Below are 20549 nucleotides of genomic sequence, written 5' to 3'. Positions count from 1 at the left end.
CAGTGTTTCAGAAGTTTTTAATTTCTGACCTCTCTTTACCTGTAAGGGTAAAAGAAATTTATCAGCCCCAGCAGGAATTATGACATCGCTAGATACCTGCATATTCACAGCATATGGCAATTGCTGGTTTGATTTCAGGGCTGCATTTTCATCCTGAAATACTTCAGGGTCCCCCTTTAACCTGCTCCAGAGGCAAGAATTAATCAAATCTATTTGTATGGCATATCTATGTAAGATATCATTGCCAATGTATATTTGATTATGGGGAGTATTTAAAACTAAAAACAGGTGCTTCACTGACTTATTTCCTATAGAGATAGATAATAAGCACTTAGCGGTGATGTTATAGCTTTCAGACCTGTCATCCAGGTTGCTGACACTGTGGTCTTGGGGAGAAAGATATTTAATCACTTTAGGTTCAGCTATTTGCGCTAATAAACCTTCGCTTATATAGCTAGCTTCCTGTTTTAAGTTTATTTTAGCATACTTGGTTTTACCAAGGTCATGTACTTGTATAGGGATAAATAGATCCTCTTTAACTCTCTCAATCCCTGTGAGGTATTGAGTGTGGCCTCCCCCCTTAGGGATTTTATGATCCCCCTTGTGGAGTGATATGGTTAATACATCGCCATCTAGGGAAATATTCGCTATCTTTCCGGGCGAAATTTTAAAAGTATTACCATCAGAGCCACTAAAAGGAGTCTGATCATCTATTTGTAGAATAGTGATTTCAGGTGTAGAGTTATTCCTGAAATGAATCTCCACAGCATCTGGTTTCTCTTCCACCACGTGACAGCTATGTCGGGTGCGAGATATATCAGATTTTTCATAATTGATAGGCCGTTTAACTTGCGACCAAATTACATTATTTATGCAATCAATTATGGTGCTTAATCGTTTCAGGAGATCACTACCAATAATTAAACGATCAGTTGGCAGATCCACTATAATGACAGGGTGTCTTATGACCCTGTTCCCCAATTTAAATTTTAACCAGGCAGTACCGTAGACTTTTAGGGAGTCACCCCCAACACCTATTAGAGAACCGTCAAATTCTCTTATTTTGGGTTTGTGGGGTGTTAGCTCATTTAGCTGTGTGTAGTACCTGTGGGATAAGATAGTTGCCTGTGACCCAGTGTCAATTAATCCCCTGATAGGGTTGGAGACTGAATCTTGCAGCTCAACTAGTACATAATATCTTCCTGCAGTTTCTATCATTTCACACATAAAATTTGCATTCTCATACATTTGTGGGCTTCGCCACGTATTACCTGAGTTTGCCATGCTTTCCGATGCAGAAGAAGCTTCATACCTACCTGTTTCCTCTATGACAGGGTCGGCTGGATTCTTTTGTACTGCATCTGTGGAAACAAGGTTAAGAGAGAGCTGCAAAGGAAGAGATTTGTTAACTTTTTCCGGCTGATGTCGCTCATTGTCACAGCTAATTTGTCCGTTTCCGGTCTGTGGGGAGATAACATAATTAGTATCATTGATATTTATTACTACATTTTGTATATCTCTCCCCTCCCCTTCAGGTGATACTGCAGTATTTATGACTGTGCCTGTGGTCCACTGCTGACCACTGGCTGTACCCCTAAAAAAGTATTGTTCGGTTGCTGAGCCGTAGATTTTTGACTCATATTAGCGATTTGTTCACTCAACCGATTTAATTGGGTAAACAGCATATCTACCTGATTGTACAAATTACCTCTACCCCTGGGCCTATCTCTTGGTGCCCCATTGTACTGATTCCTGGACCATTGGGTTCCCTCAGAATCAGGGCCACTATTTCTATTCTGGCGTGGTTGCCCCTGGGGTTCAGCTTGTTCAGCATTAGTACTTTGGGGAGCATTATATACCTGGGGTGTCTGGTTACCCTGAGAATATCTTCGCCGTCTATTGTATCTACCCTTGCGCGGATACCAATTATTCGGTGAGTATTCTCTTTGTGAGTAATTATTCACCTGATTATGTCCCCCACTTTGGTTATAGTCTCCCTGCGCCTCAACCTGTGTAGGGGGAGGGGCAGAATTAAACCTCTGTGGAGATGGCCTGTTTTGACTGGCCACCTCTGCATAAGTTCTCTTGTTAGACTCCAAATTGAGGGGTTTAGGTGACACCCTAGTTTCTGCTACAATTTTGGGTTTTGATTCCTTTTTAACCCCCTGCTCACTGGACTGCTGAATAGAGTATAATTTTGTACTCTCTTTGATCAGCCATTCCAATGAGCAGTCCTCATCAAAATCTCTAGCTAAGTTAATTTTGATGGGTGTAGGCAGTGCTTCAAAAAATAAATTTACAAATTCTGAGCCATCAAATCTGGGATTATCTTCAGCCATACTGTACGCATTTTTCAATACAGAAAGGAATTCGATTGGACTCTGATTCGCACGACACTTTAAACCATATACCGCTATCTTTGCGGCAGTTTTAGTGCGATATTGCCCGAATTCTTTTCTGCATTGTCGTTTTACCCCATTCCAGGAATGAATATTCATATCCTTTAGTGAGGCAAAGAATTTGTGATGCTTACTGTCAAATATCCAAGGTAGAAATTCAATTTTCAATTTCTCACTTGTAACATTCATTATAGCTAACGCATTTTCAAAAGCCTGTAAATGATCAATTACAGATGTTGTTCCCTTATTGGAGAATATAGGTACTGCGCGTTGTACAAAGGTGATTATTTTATGTGAATCATAGACTTTATCAGACTTATTTTGGGATTCTCTGTTAGAGTTTCCCTCCCCTGCATCAGCTGCGCTACAGCTGTCCTCTGGATTTACATCCTGAGGGGATTGTCTATTTGGGAAATCTACTTCTGACCCGTTAGGGGTCATTTGTCTATGTTGTTCTATATATTTTCGTACCTCGTCCCTGACGCGTTCGCTAAAGGAGTTAGCATTATCTGTATTATTCTCATTGCTAATATAGGGGTTTTCATTATGGCGATATGACCTTTTTAAATCGCTTAATTCTCTCTGGCTTTGCGCAAGCTGTTTATTTAAATCTTGTATCTGCGCGATTAAGTCCATATTGTGCTTATCTAAGGTGGCTAGGTTTTGGGCAAATTCATCCATTTTATTTTTGGCTATTTTTAAACCCTCTTCGCGTCTGCGCGAGGAACGAATACTATTTTCTAGCTCCTGTATTTGCAATCGTTTGTCTGTGACACAGAACGACATTTCGTCAATTATGCATATTAAAAGGGGCCAGGATTTTAGTATTAGTTCGTCTCGCTTTTTGGGAGCTTCGCATTGATTAATCATTAATAATTCCTGGAAGAATTCATTCTCTTCATTCCACATATTATTATTAACGGTAATATTTTTAGCCCTAGTTTCAAGCATATCCATAAAATCATTTAATTCACCCGCAATATTAAACTTCCCTTTAAGGTAACTTAAGATATCTTTCTTAAGGACCTGACCTTTAGTAATAGGTATGGTTATGGGACCAATTTCATTGCTATGTGTAGAATTAAATGAGTCACTTCTGGCTACAGACATTATTGTATTGGTTTAGTATTTATTTAACTAAAATGCTAATACAATTTTTGCCAATAAAAAGAGAGAAAAATTTTATATTTAAAAAAAAAAAAAAAAAATATATTATTAATTTTGAAATATGAAAAATTAATATTCCGAAATATGAAAAATTAATATTTTTGATTAACTTTGAAAATATGAAAAATTAATATTTTTGATTAATTTTGAAATATGAAAAATTAATATTTTTATTAATTTTTCAAAATTAATCTTTAATAATATTTCAAGATATTAATGTCAATCTCGAAATATGAAAATTAATATTTCAACTTTTCAAAAAAAATTATATCTTCGAAATATGAATTTTTTTTTTTTTTTTCTCTTTTATAATAATTTCTATTTACTTACAAATATATTATATCAATTATGATGGATATTATTAAATCTCAGAAAAAGTGCCTCCAATTATTATGTCAGTATATTTATGAAAATCTTAGCAGTGCTATCCAAATAATATATATAAGTTTATGGCAGGGTTATAAACACAATACAAAGAAATAGAAACCCTAATTAACCATGCATCTACTAGACCATACAATTAATATAAATATCTGAATTCTTTTATTTAGTTAATATCCATAAACATATTGAACTATATTTGCAATAAAAGGAAACTAAATAAAAGTTTATATGCGTTAGAACCAACTCTTAAGATATGCTATTCTTCTTACAAAACCCAGAACAATATACCTTCACAATTCAGCCTTATTTATTTAACACAATGGGACTAAAAAAACCTTTAACATCCAAGCAATACAATTCTAAACAGTGTTTATAAAACAATAGGATAAAATATATATTCTGCTATTTAACTGCAATTTATCCTAATACAAAATTAACCGACAATATCAGAACTTGTATAGATGAGTTACTTAGCCAATTCAGACACAGATTTGAACAAAACCTAGGCTTATAACTACCAATTTAAAATACAATATACTTCACCAATTTTGAACCAATTCGTAGCGGTCTTTAGGTCATCTCATTTGAAAGAAGGTTTTTGCACAAATCAAGGATAAGTTTTAAGCTCCTTGCTGAAGTGAACTTTTTTTTTTTTTCAGGTATATCGCAGCCAAAATCAGATCACTAATTTTCAACAAGTTACAGACAACTCTCCCTTGTGCATTCAACACTCCCATTATATAATCATTGATGACATCATGTGGGTGGCACTACGGGAGCTGACCTTCCCATTGGTTATCTGGGAAGTCTAAATCGGATTGGCCCTTGGAAATTTCATTTTTAACAGCCAGAAAGAACCTTCTGGCTGTAGTTCTCGCAACATAACACCAGGTGGCAGCATACAGTACAACATAGCAATACAATACAGCATTTCTGACATTTTTAAGCAAGTTAATTTTTTTTTTTTTTTTTCATAAAATGGTTATTTAATCAGATTACACTCTCTGCATTAATCATATATAACCCCAATTACAGATGGTTAATATTAGGTTATTTTTTTTTTTGATTATTCTGATACCAAATATGTTATATTATTAACATTTTATTATATCAAGGCAATTTAATACTGCTAATTAGTAGCTTAAAATGCATTACAATTTTATCGGTATCCTGGCATTTATATGTGAATAATAGCTTATTTTTAATTCAGTATTGTACTGTATTCCAAGTGAATCCTGTCTATGTAGATCTGAAATAAGAAAATAAATGTTAATAATCACTTCTCTTCAGGTCCATAAACATCTATTCATGTTTTTAAACACACAGAGGCTAAGTAAGATCTTTTATGTTTTCAAAACATATAAATATATATACACATATATATATATATATACACACATATATATATATATATATATATATACACACATACATGCACATTCACTTCTATGTAGATTTGAGATTATCTGTCTGAAAAATATAAACAAAACAGAATTTATTACACATTTTTGACTGATTAAAACAGTTACCTCCCAAGCTTAGCAAATACCCATGTAATAATAATATAGAATTAGACAATTTCCCAAATTTCTATATTTAATACATTCTGGGGCATGTATTTAAACAGAGAGAGAAAAAAAAAATGTTTATTTGCTGTCTGCTTACGTGACTTCCAGAGTCACATCTTAGCATTTGTCTGTGTTTTCCAAGGCCTTTATTGCTCCACATGGGGTCAATCCATGAGGAGTTGTAAGAGTCTTTAAAACAGCATATTTCCTGTTTAGCCAGCAGTGCAGATGTGTATTTGATTTTATTTGTGTCACCTTCCCCCAAGAGGGGTTTTCTGCAGTAAGTCTTCAAATAGAGATTCAGTGAGATAGAACTGTTGTATCACACGTGTCAAATTCCAAAGGGGTCCTTGAACACATTCTTTTCTCACCTCACCAAATGTTCTGAGGTTATAAAATCTGCATATATAGTCAAATGAATAGGGTCACTGAGCTATTTCCTTTAGAAAAGAAATGTTTGTGTTTCAAAAAGGCTCTACTGATCGTCAATCCTGATAGACGTGTATTAGAAGCTGTGTTCAACAAACTCATGTTTAATTAATCCTGAGGTCTCATCTAACATCTACAGTGTATAAAATATACATATATATATATATATATATATACACATATGTAATATTCATCATAATATTTATATACTCTGACAGCCCGCTGGTATTAAGAGCCTTGCAGGTACAGGTGTACCGCTCACTTTTTTGGCCAGACTGGGAAATACCGTAAATCCACTTAAGTCAATTGCGTATCCTATATTTTCAATGGGACTTGCATAGCACAGGTATTACGAGTCTGACAAAAAGTGAGCGGTAGACCCTCTCCTGTCAAGCCTGGTACCGCATTTAAAAGTCAGTAGTTAAGAGTTTTACACTACAACTAGCATAAAACTCTTAACTAAAGTGCTAAAAAGTACACTAACACCCATAAACTACCTATTAACCCCTAAACTGAGGCCCCCCACATTGCAAACACTAAAATAAATATTTTAACCCCTAATCTGCCGAACTGGACATCGCCGCCACTATAATAAACATATTAACCCCTAAACCACCGCACTCCCGCATCGCAAACACTAGTTAAATATTATTAACCCCTAATCTGCCGTCCCTAACATCGTTGCCACCTACCTACATTTATTAACCCCTAATCTGCCGTCCCCAAGTCGCCGCCACTATATTATATGTATTAACCCCTAAACCTAAGTCTAACCCTAACCCTAACACCCCCTAACTTAAATATAATTAAAATAAATCTAAATAAAATTACTATCATTAACTAAATAATTCCTATTTAAAACTAAATACTTACCTATAAAATAAACCCTAAACTAGCTACAATATAACTAATAGTTACATTGTATCTAGCTTAAGGTTTATTTTTATTTTACAGGCAACTTTGTATTTATTTTAACTAGGTAGAATAGTTATTAAATTGTTATTAACTATTTAATAACTACCTAGCTAAAATAAATACAAATTTACCTGTAAAATAAAACCTAACCTAAGTTACAATTACACCTAATACTACACTACAATTAAATTAATTACCTAAATTAAATACAATTAATTACAATTAAATAAAATTATCTAAAGTACGAAACCCCCCCACTAAATTACAGAAAATAATAAACAAATTACAAGATTTTTAAACTAATTACAGCTACTCTAATCCCCCTAACAAAATAATAAAGCCCCCCAAAATAAAAAAAGTCCTACCCTACACTAAATTACAAATAGCCCTTAAAAGGGCCTTTTGCGGGGCATTGCCCCAAAGTAATCAGCTCTTTTACCTGAAAAAAAAAGGACAAATCCCCCCAACATTAAAACCCATCACCCACACAACCAGCCCTACTCTAAAACCCACCCAATCCCCCCTTAAAAAAACTAACACTAACCCCTTGAAGATCACCTTACCGGGAGACGTCTTCACCCAACCGGGCAGAAGTGGTCCTCCAGACGGGCAGAAGTCTTCATCCAACCGGGCAGAAGTCTTCATCCAGACGGCATCTTCTATCTTCATCCATCCAGCGCAGAGCGGGTCCATCTTCGAGACATCCGACGCGGAGCATCCTCTTCTTTCCACGGCTTCTTGCTGAATGAAGGTTCCTTTAAATGACGTCATCCAAGATGGAGTCCCTTCAATTCCGAATGGCTGATAGAATTCTATCAGCCAATCGGAATTAAGGTAGAAAAAATCCTACTGGCTGATGCAATCAGCCAATAGGATTGAACTGGCATTCTATTGGCTGATTGGAACAGCCAATAGAATGCCAGCTCAATCCTATTGGCTGATTGGATCAGCCAATAGGATTGAAGTTCAATCCCATTGGCTGATTGCATCAGCCAATAGGATTTTTTTACCTTAATTCCGATTGGCTGATAGAATCAGCCAATCGGAATTGAAGGGACGCCATCTTTGATGACATCATTTAAAGGAACCTTCATTCAGCAAGAAGCCGTGGAAAGAAGAGGATGCTCCACGTCGGATGTCTTGAAGATGGACCCACTCCGCGCCGTATGGATGAAGATAGAAGATGCCGTCTGGATGAAGACTTCTGCCCGGTTGGGTGAAGACGTCTCCCGGTAAGGTGATCTTCAAGGGGTTAGTGTTAGGTTTTTTTAAGGGGGGATTGGGTGGGTTTTAGAATAGAGTTGGTTGTGTGGGTGGTGGGTTTTAATGTTGGGGGGGGGGATTTGTACTTTTTTTTCAGGTAAAAGAGCTGATTACTTTGGGGCAATGCCCCACAAAAGGCCCTTTTAAGAGCTATTTGTAATTTAGTGTAGGGTAGGGCTTTTTTTTTTTATTTTGGGGGGCTTTTTTTATTTTGTTAGGGGGATTAGAGTAGGTGTAATTAGTTTAAAAATCTTGTAATTTGTTTATTATTTTCTGTAATTTAGTGTTTTTTTTTCTGTACTTTAGATAATTTTATTTAATTGTAATTAATTGTATTTAATTTAGGTAATTAATTTAATTGTAGTGTAGTGTTAGGTGTAATTGTAACTTAGGTTAGGTTTTATTTTACAAGTAAATTTGTATTTATTTTAGCTAGGTAGTTATTAAATAGTTAATAACAATTTAATAACTATTCTACCTAGTTAAAATAAATACAAAGTTGCCTGTAAAATAAAAATAAACCCTAAGCTAGATACAATGTAACTATTAGTGGGGGTGTTAGGGTTAGACTTAGGTTTAGGGGTTAATAACTTTATTATAATGGTGGCGACGTTGGGGGCGGCAGATTAGGGGTTAATAAATAAAATGTAGGTGTCGGCGATGTTGGGGGCGACAGATTAGGGGTTCATAAGTATAATGTAGGTGGCGGCGGTGTCCGAAGCGGCAGATTAGGGGTTAATAATATAATGCTGATGTCGGCGATGTCGGGGGCGGCAGATTAGGGGTTAATAATATAATGCTGGTGTCGGCGATGTCGGGGGCGGCAGATTAGGGGTTAATAAGTGTAATATTAGGGGTGTTTAGACTCGGGGTTCATGTTAGGGTGTTAGGTTTAGACATAAATTGTATTTCCCCATAGGAATCAATGGGGCTGCGTTAGGAGCTTTACGCTGCTTTTTTGCAGGTGTTAGTTTTTTTTTCAGCTGGCTCTCCCCCATTGATTCCTATGGGGAAATCGTGTACGAGCACGTTTTACCAGCTCACCGCTAACGTAAGCAGTGCTGGTATTGAGGTGAGATGTGGAGCTAAATTTTGCTCTACGCTCACTTTTTTGCGGCTAACGCTGGGTTTGTAAAAACACGTAATACCAGCGCTGTCTGCAAATGAGCGGTGAGCATAAACTGTTCATTAGCACCGCACAGCCTCTAACGCAAAACTCGTAATCTAGGCGTTTGTTAATAGAAGTAAATTGAAAAGTTGTTTAAAATTGCCTGCTCTAGCTGAATCATAAAAGTTTTTTTACTTGAGTGTCCCTTTAACCTGATAACAAAGCCACTGCAGAACAGGTCTAAACTGCCATACATTTCTTATAAGGCCTGAAAAGTTCCGCAGCAATGCAAGGCCCCAAACTGATTTGCTTGTTAAAAGCAGATTCTACTGCCTTGAATGTGTTAATCTGAATGCATTGAATATACAACATAGGCATTTAAGACACAGGCTCAAAACAACATGATTGTACATGCTTGTGAGATATTCCCTCACAGAAAGTGAATCTGCCCATGAGAACTTGACTATATGAGGCTGTCTACCTGTCAACCAGAGACAAAACAGGGAAACCTAATACTCAGTGACACTGCTTGAAAATAAAAGATTACGGGCCAGATTACAAGTGGAGCGATATTTAATGCTCCAGCTCAAGCGCTAACTCCATTAGAAGTATGCTTTTTGTGTGCGATGGGTAGCAATCGGATTACAAGTTGAAAATAAATTGTGTTTGCTTGAGCACTAACTCAAAACACAGAAATATCTGAACTTAGAATATCGTGCCCAATAACGTATTCCCCCAGAGAAGGAAATAAAACACCCTACTCGCGCGCAAACCCAATCCCATATTCTCAAGTACGCTAACCCGATATGAATATTTCACATTCCAATGTTCTTCACATAGAAGAATATGTTTGATTTATTCATAAATACATATTTCTATATGTACAATCTATCTATCTATCTATCTATCTATCTATATATAGATCTTCCAACAGGACAATGATCCCAAGCATACCTCAAATTCCACCAAGGCTTGGTTGCAGAAGTCCTGGAAGATTCTACAGTGGCCATCACCTGACTTGAACCCCATAGAAAATCTCTGGTGGGATTTGAAGAAGGTGGTTGCAGCACACAAACCCAAGAATATTACTGAACTAGAGGCCAGTGCTCATGAGGAATGGGCTAAGATTCCTCAGGAATGCTGCCAGAAGCTGGTGTCTGGCTATGCATCTTGTTTGCAGTATGTCATAACTGCAAAATGGTGCTCTACTAAGTACTAAAGATACTTGCCATGAAGGGGTTGAATAATTTTGAGACTGCAGAATTTATTAAAAGTTGCATTTTCAGTTAAATTTGGGGAAACCACTTGAAGCATTCGTTGTGTTGAGCTATTTCAATTGCTTTTGTTTGATTTGTTCATTGCAAACAGCTGAAAGTCTGTAACAATAAACCGGATTTGCAATGGGGGTTGAATAACTTTAATTACAACTGTATATATACATGATTTTATATATATATATATATATATATATATATATATATATATATATACATACATACATACACACATTATCTACATATATATATATATAATATATATATATATATATATATGAATATCTATGTAAAAACACATATTGAAAAACACTGGAAAGTTAAATATTTACAGTAAATAGAGTATAGCACTTAATTAAATATGAATATTGATATTGCATAAATATGTTTGACATATTTTAATCTACTTGACTGCAAAGGGCTCCAATACACTTCTATATATGTTTATATGTGTGTATATGTGTGTAAATAGATATATACACATATAAAAACATAAATACATATGTACACACATATAAACATAATATTTATACAGACATACACATATTTAGACATGTATCTCAATGTTGCCCTTTGTCTGCCTTTTTTCTTTCTTACATCTGAGACCTGATATCTTTTAGCCCTTATAACTTTTTTGTGCAATTTTTTAAAAATAAGTTTTATTAGATAGTGTTATTATGAGTGTAACTGTACTTCGTAATATATTTTTGATATTTTGTGACAGAGCTCTGAGGACGCAGTTATCATTCTAACGTAAATCACGATTGTGCTCAATCGATCGCATTTACTTTCAACTTGTAATACAAGAGATAAACCTGATGCGTGCAAACACCAGTGATAAACCCCTTTTCACTCGCGCATAACTGTTAACATGCCACTCGTAATCTGGCCCTAAATCTCTCCAATGCATACAGAGACCTTACCTCCACCAGGAAGTCTCTGAGAGCTACAAAAGTTGGTCTGTCCTCAGGTTTGTGAGCCCAACACTGCAGCATGACATTATAGATATCTTGTGGGCTATCCTCAGGCCGTGGCAATCGCTCACCCTCCTTATCAATCTTATGAAGAATCTGTAGAAAGACAAGTGAAAAGCTTCACAGTTGACTCTCCAGTAGGTAAAACCCTTATCCTTAATATTGGTTTGCCATTACATAAACTCAATGTGGACACTGCCCCAGAAAACATAGCACAAAATACATTGTCAGTAAGCTTCTCTTAGCCAGGAAATGAGAGGTAACGTTTTTAATTGGACAACATTGGATGGCATGTGTTGTATATGGCTTAAAGTATGTCTTTGCTTCTAATCATCTGTCATTCAACCGATGGCTCCCATTCTAATTCGTCACAATTTCCTTCCATGTATTTTTACAGGGTTAACAGATTCAAAGTTCCAATGCATTCGGAAATACGATAACCCACTTTTGCACATATCCAATTCATGTTAAAAACCACAAACATAAAAGGGGAAACTACTGAGAGTTCTGTTCCCCCTCCCCCCCCCCCCATCCACACCCTCCTATCCCCTTTTTTCCCCTCTTTATTAATGCAACTACTTGACTAGATCTATCATGTGATCAAAGGTTACCGCTGTGGCTTCACAACTTTCTACATTTGTTTATTCCCCCTTTCCCTTTATTTGAGAGTTATGGACATGATTACCATTATGATACCACTGTTTGTTGGACTTTTTACAATCAGTTGCAGTCTTTAACTACATATATGGACAATTCTGCATACAAAGTGGTGATGCAGTGTTACCTACCCTATCAAAGTCTGCTATTACATCATTTTATTCAATTACTGATGTCACTAATCTTATCAGTCCCCTGCGTGGGCTTAATTGATGTAACCTAACTCTCATTTCCAGAACTGTTTTTGTAGTTAAATTTGAAAATTAATAAAAAACATTTCAATGAAAAAAAGGGAAACTACTGTTCAAATCACACTTTAAAACTTGTACGTAAAAACAATCATAAGAATTGTCATTTATGACTGGAATTATGTTATTGGATATTCCATATAAGTTACTCAATGTGATATGAAATAATTAATTCTACAAATATCATGAAATTATAACAGATTGTTGACTAGCTGATTAGGTTATGGCAGCTTAGGGGTTAATAGTGCATCTATCTACAATTTTTAAAATATTATACATTCTTATGTATCATGCATATTCTTTTAGTCATTGTATATAAATTAATATGTATTTATTTTTTCTTGTGTTTTTTATTTTAAACAAATATAAAAAACATAAATTATGCTCACCTGATAATTTCATTTCCATCGAGGGGAGGAGAGTCCACAGCTTCATTCATTACTATTGGGAATTAAGAACCTGGCCACCAGGAGGAGGCAAAGACACCTCAGCTAAAGGCTTAAATACCTCCCCCACTTCCCTCATCCCCCAGTCATTCTGCCGAGGGAACCAGGAACAGTAGGAGAAGCATCAGGGTATAAAAGGTGCCAGAAGATTATTAAATTTAGGTCTGCCCCACGCAGATATGGACGGGAGCCGTGGACTCTCCTCCCCTCGATGGAAATGAAATTATCAGGTAAGCATAATTTATGTTTTCCATCTAAAGGGGAGGCGAGTCCACGGCTTCATTCATTACTATTGGTAACATATACCCAAGCTCTAGAGGACACTGAATGAAACCGGGAGGATAAAACCCTAATCTGAGGGCACCACAGTCTGCAAAACCTTTCTCCCAAAAACCGCTTCCGCAGAAGCAAAAACGTCAAATTTGTAAAACTTTGTAAAAGTGTGTAAGGAGGACAAGGTAGCCGCCTTACAAATTTGCTCCATAGATGCCTCATTCTTGAAGGCCCAAGACGAAGCCACAGCTCTAGTTGAATGAGCCGTGATCCTCTGAGGAGGCTTATGTCCCGCTGTCTCATAAGCCAAGCGAATCAAGCTCCTCAACCAAAAAGACAAAGAAGTAGCAGAGGCCCTTTGCCCCTTGCGCTTCCCAGAATACACCACAAAAAGAGATGTAGACTGTCAGAAATCTTTTGTAGCCTCAAGGCATGAACCACATCCAAGTTATGAAGTAACCTCTCCTTAGAAGAAGAAGGGTTAGGACACAAGGAAGGAACCACTATTTCCTGATTGATGTTACGGTTAGACACCACCTTGGGGAGAAACCCCAAACCGGTGCGAAGGACAGCCTAAGCCGCATAAAAAACATCAGATAAGGATGGTCACTTTGCAAGGCAGCTAGCTCAGATACTCTGCGCGCCGATGCAATAGCCAACAGGAAGAGAACCTTCCAGGACAAAATCTTAATGTCAATGGAATGCATAGGTTCAAACGGAACCCTCTGCAAAACCTTAAGAACTAAGTTTAAGCTCCAGTGCGGAGCAGACTGTCGAAAGACAGGTCTGATTCTAGACAGAGCTTAAACAAAAGATTGGATGTCCAAGAGCTCAGTGAGTCTCCTATGCAACAAAGCTGATAATGCCGAAATCTGTCCCTTTAAGGAACTAGCGGCAAGACCTTTCTCCAAACCTTCTTGGAGAAAAGCCAGAATCCTGGATACCTTCACCTTGTGTCAAGGATATCCATGCTTCTCACACTAGGACAAGTAAGTTCTCCACACCTTATGGTAGATGCGACGAGTGACTGGCTTCCTTGCCTGAATTAGAGTATCAATCACACTGTCAGAAAAGCCTCTCTTGGCTAAAACTAGGCGTTCAATCTCCACCCAGTCAGCCTCAGAGAATCTAGATTTCGATGTTGAAAGGGGCCCTGTGAGAGCAGATCCCTGCGACAGGGTAACCTCCACGGCAGAGAGGACGACATTCCCACCAGATCCGCAAACCAAGTCCTCCGCGGCCACGAAGGAGCAATCAGAATGGCCGAGGTCCGCTCCTGTTTGATGCGTGCCACTACTCAAGGTAGAAGTGGTAGCAGTGGAAAGATGTAAGCTAGGCTGAAACCCCAAGGAACCACTAAGGCCTCTGTCAGCTCTGCCTGGGGATCTCTGGACCTCCAACAGTATCGAGGCAGTTTGCAATTGAGTCTGGATGCCATGAGATCTATCTCCGGCGTTCCCCATCTGTGACAAAGCTCTGCAAACACCTCGGGGTGAAGAGACCATTCCCCAGGATGGAAGGATTGTCTGCTGAGAAAATCCGCTTCCCAGTTGTCCACACCTAGAATGTGAATCGCTGAAAGCAAACAGTCGTGGGACTCTGCCCACTCCAGGATCCGAGACACCTATCTCATCGCAAGGAAGCTCCTTGTACCCCCCTGATGAATGATGTAAGCCACCGAGGTAATGTTGTCGGTCTGGATCCTGATGAAACGGACCATGCCTTCAGAGCAATGTAAATTGCTTGCAGTTTTAGGATGTTGATCGGAAGGAGAGACTCTTCCCTGGACCACTTTCCTTGTGCCATTCTGGCACCCCAAATAGTTCCCCATCCTGTCAGACTGGTGTCTGTGGTCACAATCTCCCAGGACGGTCTCAAAAAGGATGTCCCCATGGACAGTTGCTCCTGACGGGTCCACCAAGAGAGGGAGTTCCCGAGTCCGAGCATCCATAGATATCATCTGTGATAGATCTGAATGATCGCCGTTCCACTGTCTCAACATGCACAATTGAAGAGGTCTGAGATGGAACCTTGGGAATGGGATGACATCTATGCTTGACACTATGAGACCTATCACCTCCATACATTGAGCCACCGATGGGCTTGTGGAGGACTGAATCGCCAGACAGGTCGACTCAAGCTTCCTGCATCGCTGATCTGTGAGAAATATCTTCATGGACATAGAGTCTATTATCATACCCAGGAACTCTACCCTGTTGCTGGGAACCAGGGAACTCTTTCCTGAGTTGATCTTCCAACCGTGAGATTGGAGCAAAAGAAGAATAGCCCTCGAATGATCCTCTGCGAGGCTGAACCCCACCGCAATGCCCCTGGATCTGGCTACTGCAAGCAGCACCCCCAGAACCTTCGTGAAGACTCTTGGGGCCGTCGTCAGACCAAAGGGAAGGGCCACAAACTGGAAGTGTTGGTCCAGAAACGCAAATCTTAGGAACCTGAAGTGATCCCTGTGAATCGGCACATGAAGGCAAGCGTCCTTCAAGTCTACAGTTTTCATAAACTGCCCCTCTTGAACTAGGGGCAGGATAGATCTGATGGTTTCCATTTTGAACGATGGAACACTCAGAAACTTGTTTAAACACTTTAGGTCCAGAATCGGGCGGAACGTGCCCTCTTTCTTTGGAACCACAAAAAGGTTGAAATAGTACCCTAGACCAGTCTCTGCTAAGGGTACTGGTACGATAACCCCGAGAGAGGCGAGATCTCTCACACACCTTAGAAAGGCCTCTCTCTTCTTTGGTCTTGACGACAGGTTTGACAGGAGGAATCTTCCCTCTGGCGGATGGGATCTGAACCCTATCCTGTAGCCCTGAGACAACTTTTAGAACCCAGGGGTCCTGAACGTCCTGCAACCATGCGTCTCAGAATTGAGATAATCTGCCCCCTACGTGATCTGGAGACCGATCGGGGGCCGCCCCTTCATGCCGATTTAGTCTCGGCGGGCTTCTTGCTCTGCGTAGACTTATTCCAAGAATGAGCCGGTTTCCAATATCCCTTGGAGTGGTCCACTTTCGTGGCGGGTTGCTGGCGCTGGGCCTTGTCTGCACGAAAGGGACGAAAAGTAGATCCCTTGGGCTTAGCATTCTTATCCTGCGGTAGGAAAGTTCCCTTGCCTCCCGTAACCGTGGATCCTGGACCGAACAGGATCTTACCTTGAAAAGGCAGGGACAACAGCCTCGACTTGGAGGTCATGTCCGCAGACCAAGATTTTAGCCACAGAGCCCTGCGCGCAAAAACCGAAAAACCTGACACCTTAGCATTCAGGCGAATAATTTGCATATTGGCATCACAGATGAAAGAATTGGCGACCTTCAGCGCCTTAATCTTTTCCTGTATCTAGTCGATGGAAGTCCCCCCTTCAACCATATCACACAGGGATTCGCACCAATATGTCGCAGCCGCTGCAGGCTGAAAAACAAACCCTGTGTGCTGAAACATCTTTCTCAACATGTTTTCCAGCTTTTTATCCATGGGCTCCTTAAACTACAAACTATCGAGAGGAATAGTTGTCCGCTTTGCAAGCATAGAGATAGCCCCACCCACTTTGGAAATGGTCCCCCACAGCTCAAGCTGAGAGTCCGGAACGGGAAACAGTTTCTTAAAATAAGTAAAAGGGGAAAAGGGTGACCCATTCATTCTTAATAATATTTGCCATCATAACGGGAACCGGGAAAGTCTGAAGCACCACCCTGTCCTCGTACACCTTGTCATGTTTAGGAATCGCAGGTTCCTCCGAGATCTTAGGTTCCGGAACCTCCAGAGTAGCACGTACCTGTCGCAGCAGAAAATGCAAATTTTCATTCCTAAACCTATAATCAGGCTCCTCCGCAGCAGGAGGCTTAGATGACACGGACTCAGACCCAGAATGGGCCTCCACCTCGTATAGAGCCTCTGGATCTGCCATCGGCGAGGACAAACCCTGGTACGAGCCGCTATGATACACCCTACATTTGCGCTTAGCAGAATGTGGTAAGGCATAGATCACTTTAGAAACCGCTGATTCCAGTTGGTCCGCAAAGTCTGACGGCCAATGAATCTCTCCCGAAGGAGTAACGGTTGGACCCGGGGCGCTGCATGTGCAATCGGAGATGAAAGCAGGGAACGGTTCAGTAACACTAGACATCCATTTACATTTAGATGTTGAAACTTTATCAAGGCATGTGGAACATAGTTGAGCAGGCTGATCTACCAGAACCTCCTCACAATAAACACAGGAATGAGACTTTGTTAAGGAGGGAGAACCCTCTAACGCGTCAGAGTCCTCCATCGCTTGCGTCTATGTGAAGACTAGCTTAATTTATAAAAAGGCACCTTTATATTACCAAAGGACGGGGCACTCACCACCTCCTAGGATCCGGACTACAGAAACCGTTATGTCTCCTGCACCACAGATCAACAGAGAAGGATAGATAGACACACCCTGTCACGTGGAATGCCTGGCAGGACCGCCCCTACACTAGAGAAAACAAAAACGCCCCAAACATGGTCGCGCAAGATTCCCGCAAGTCACCTGAAAGTTCCACATGTTGAAAGAGCCTCATCTCGCACATAACGCAGCAATGACACAATAAACAATATCATTTAGAAACCCACCGTTCAATAATCCGCCTTCCAGGAATATTAACCCTTGATTCTGTAAAGATAAAAAGGTGTCACACTGTGACCCTGTCTTCTATGTTATCATCATTATCATCAATAATAAAAATGAAACAATCTTACCAGAATCTACGCCGTGGAACAGGAACACGGCCCTTCAAGTGTGACAGGTTAGTAGTGTCGCTCCTGACATGGACTTGAGTGAAGAAAGCAGGCAGCAAAACTCATCAACGCTGATTGCTTATGGAGCTGTTAGCATGAGTCGGGATGGTTTCACAAAAAGACTCTCCCTGCATCTCCGGACTCTAACTTTCGCTCAGGTCCTCACTGAGAGACTGACAGGACTACTGAAAACTCCAGTCTCACTGCGAAGAGTATTACCCTCCATCTGAGACTACTCCGAAACTTCCTGTGATGAAAGGCAAAGAGTGACTGGGGGATGAGGGAAGTGGGGGAGTTATTTAAGCCTTTGGCTGGGGTGTCTTTGCCTCCTCCTGGTGGCCAGGTTCTTAATTCCCAATAGTAATGAATGAAGCCATGGACTCTCCTCCCCTTTAGATGGAAATGTATATTTATGTTACAAAAGGCATTAGTATTACAATTGTTTTATTGCATAACAGGCATGCAGTTATGTAATACTATAATTATAATGCAACTGTCTTTTTATAACATAAATATCTATTTTAAAAATATATTTTTATTTAAAATAATAAATGCATCAAGCAAGATTATCTACATTTTACTTTATATATCCAATACTTAAACTAATATGAGTTACACATGACCTTGCATTTTATTATAAAGATTGTATATATAATGTAGTCAGGCTTGCATTGATATTTAACCCCTTCACTACCAGGACTTTCTGAGAAAAACATGCCGAAAATACCAAAGAATTTTTAGCATTTTTGTAATCACTCCATTTAAACAGAAATAGAGCCTTGTTTTTTGTTTTATTCACCCATCAAAACTATGTATATTTTTTGTTTTAAATATTTTTATTAAATCAAATAAATTCCAATTATGCGTTTTCAAACATTTGAAACATCATATCCAGCATTATACAGAATTCTTCAGAACAAATCATTACAATAACATCATTATTAGTTTAATTTGTAAATCTCTATAACAATAATTACTGGTTCGTAGTAAACGACTTTTTCTGGGTTATAGCAACAGGGAGTGGGAGGAGGGGTAAGGAGGGGGATGAGAAAGATGGGCAGTATTAAACTAGGATAAGACACATATATGGGGGGGACATGCACCTCGTCACATCAAGAGCTTAGTGGTTTTTCAAACAACTCAGGTTAATAGGTTAAATTCGTGTTTTGATTCCACAAAAAAAAGCATATTAGTAAAATCTTCTGACTTGTTATTGAAACTATAGTACATTTCTTCTAAACTCATAACATGTTTAATCTCATCCATCCATTGTTGCATAGAAGGACTTTGAAGTTTCTTCCACATGCGTGGTATAAGTCTCTTGGCTGTATTTATCATTAATTGGAGCAATCTGTTTTTGTACTGGCAATGTAATTGCGGGAGTTTGTGAAGTAGGATTGTCTGTGCGTCAAGAGCTATTGTTTGATTAAGTTTTAGTGTAATGTAGTTTTCAACTTGTGCCCAGAAGGGTTGGATGATAGGATAGTCCCACTAGATATGAGACAGTGTGCCTTGATTCCCGCATCTCCTCCAGCACATTGGAGTTGCTGTTGGATAGATTCTATGCAGTCTTACTGGAGTTAAATACCACCTGGTCAGAAGTTTATAGTTAGTCTCAACTATACCAGTAGATATAGATGACTTTTTAATCAGCTTAAAACATGCTTTCCAGGATTGGTCACTAATCTGTGTGTTTAGCTCCCTTTCCCAAAGTAATCGAAAGGATGATGGTTTCTGTGAATCTGACTCTATTAATATCTTATATGTTAGTGATACTAAGTGTTTTGGGGCGTCAGGGAGCAGGCACATTTTCTCAAAGGGGGTACAAGCCCTCTGGAGGTCTTGTTTGTGAGGATGGTTTGAACAAAACTATGTATATTTTTTAAGTAGACAACCCAAGGTACTGATCTAGGCCCATTTTTGTATATTTCATGCCACCATTGCACCGCCAAATGCGATCAAATAAATAAAAATGTTACTTATTCACAAACTTGGGTTTCTCACTAAAATTATTTACATACTGCTTGTGCAATCATGGCACAATTCTTTGTAAAAGCTTCTCTATGATCCCTTTTGTTCAGAAATAGCAGTCGATTACAGAAGTTACAGACGGTGGCACACACAGTGTTACTGTCTGTAACGATCAGGCATCTGCCTTCATATGGAACTGGAGCACTGATCTTGCTCCGGTTCCATATGCAGGCAGATTCCTCTAGCTTCAGGAACTCCAGGTCTCAACTGTAACTTAACAGCCGAGACTGCTGTAGCTTCCTGAAGCTCAGACGTATATATAAGTTGTGCGGTACGATAGGCAAAGTCCCACACAACATATATATGTTTTGCTTTGGGTGAAGGTGATTAATATTTAAAATGGTATGCATGTATACTGCATAATGTTTTAAATATTGCAATTCAAATTTATTTAAGTTAGCCGTTAGTTGTTGTGTTTATTAGTGATAACAAATATATATTTGTTAATACATATTGATGTTATAGTAGTCAGTAGCATTATATTATATTTTTAGATAACAGGCATGCAGTTATGTTGAACTATAATGTTAATTATACGGTTTTTAATTACAAATAATAAACACAACAAGCAACATTAATTATATTTTAATTTATATGCAAATATTTAAACATTATGCATTCTAGATAATGCATCATT

General features: G+C 38.8%; 1 protein-coding gene across 1 annotated transcript in view; it reads right to left on the bottom strand.

Annotated features, from left to right (window-relative positions):
- The window catches only part of TNK2 (tyrosine kinase non receptor 2), a 555703-nt gene that overhangs the window by 69347 nt on the left and 465807 nt on the right, over window positions 1-20549 (bottom strand). Inside the window, exon 10 of the mRNA XM_053710269.1 lies at window positions 11431-11577. Within this exon, the coding sequence (XP_053566244.1) occupies window positions 11431-11577 (147 nt within the window). The remainder of the gene's footprint in view (window positions 1-11430; window positions 11578-20549) is intronic.

Source organism: Bombina bombina, chromosome 4, assembly GCF_027579735.1.
Source record: "Bombina bombina isolate aBomBom1 chromosome 4, aBomBom1.pri, whole genome shotgun sequence".
Lineage (NCBI taxonomy): Eukaryota > Metazoa > Chordata > Amphibia > Anura > Bombinatoridae > Bombina > Bombina bombina.
This window is presented reverse-complemented; position numbering and strand designations above follow the sequence as displayed.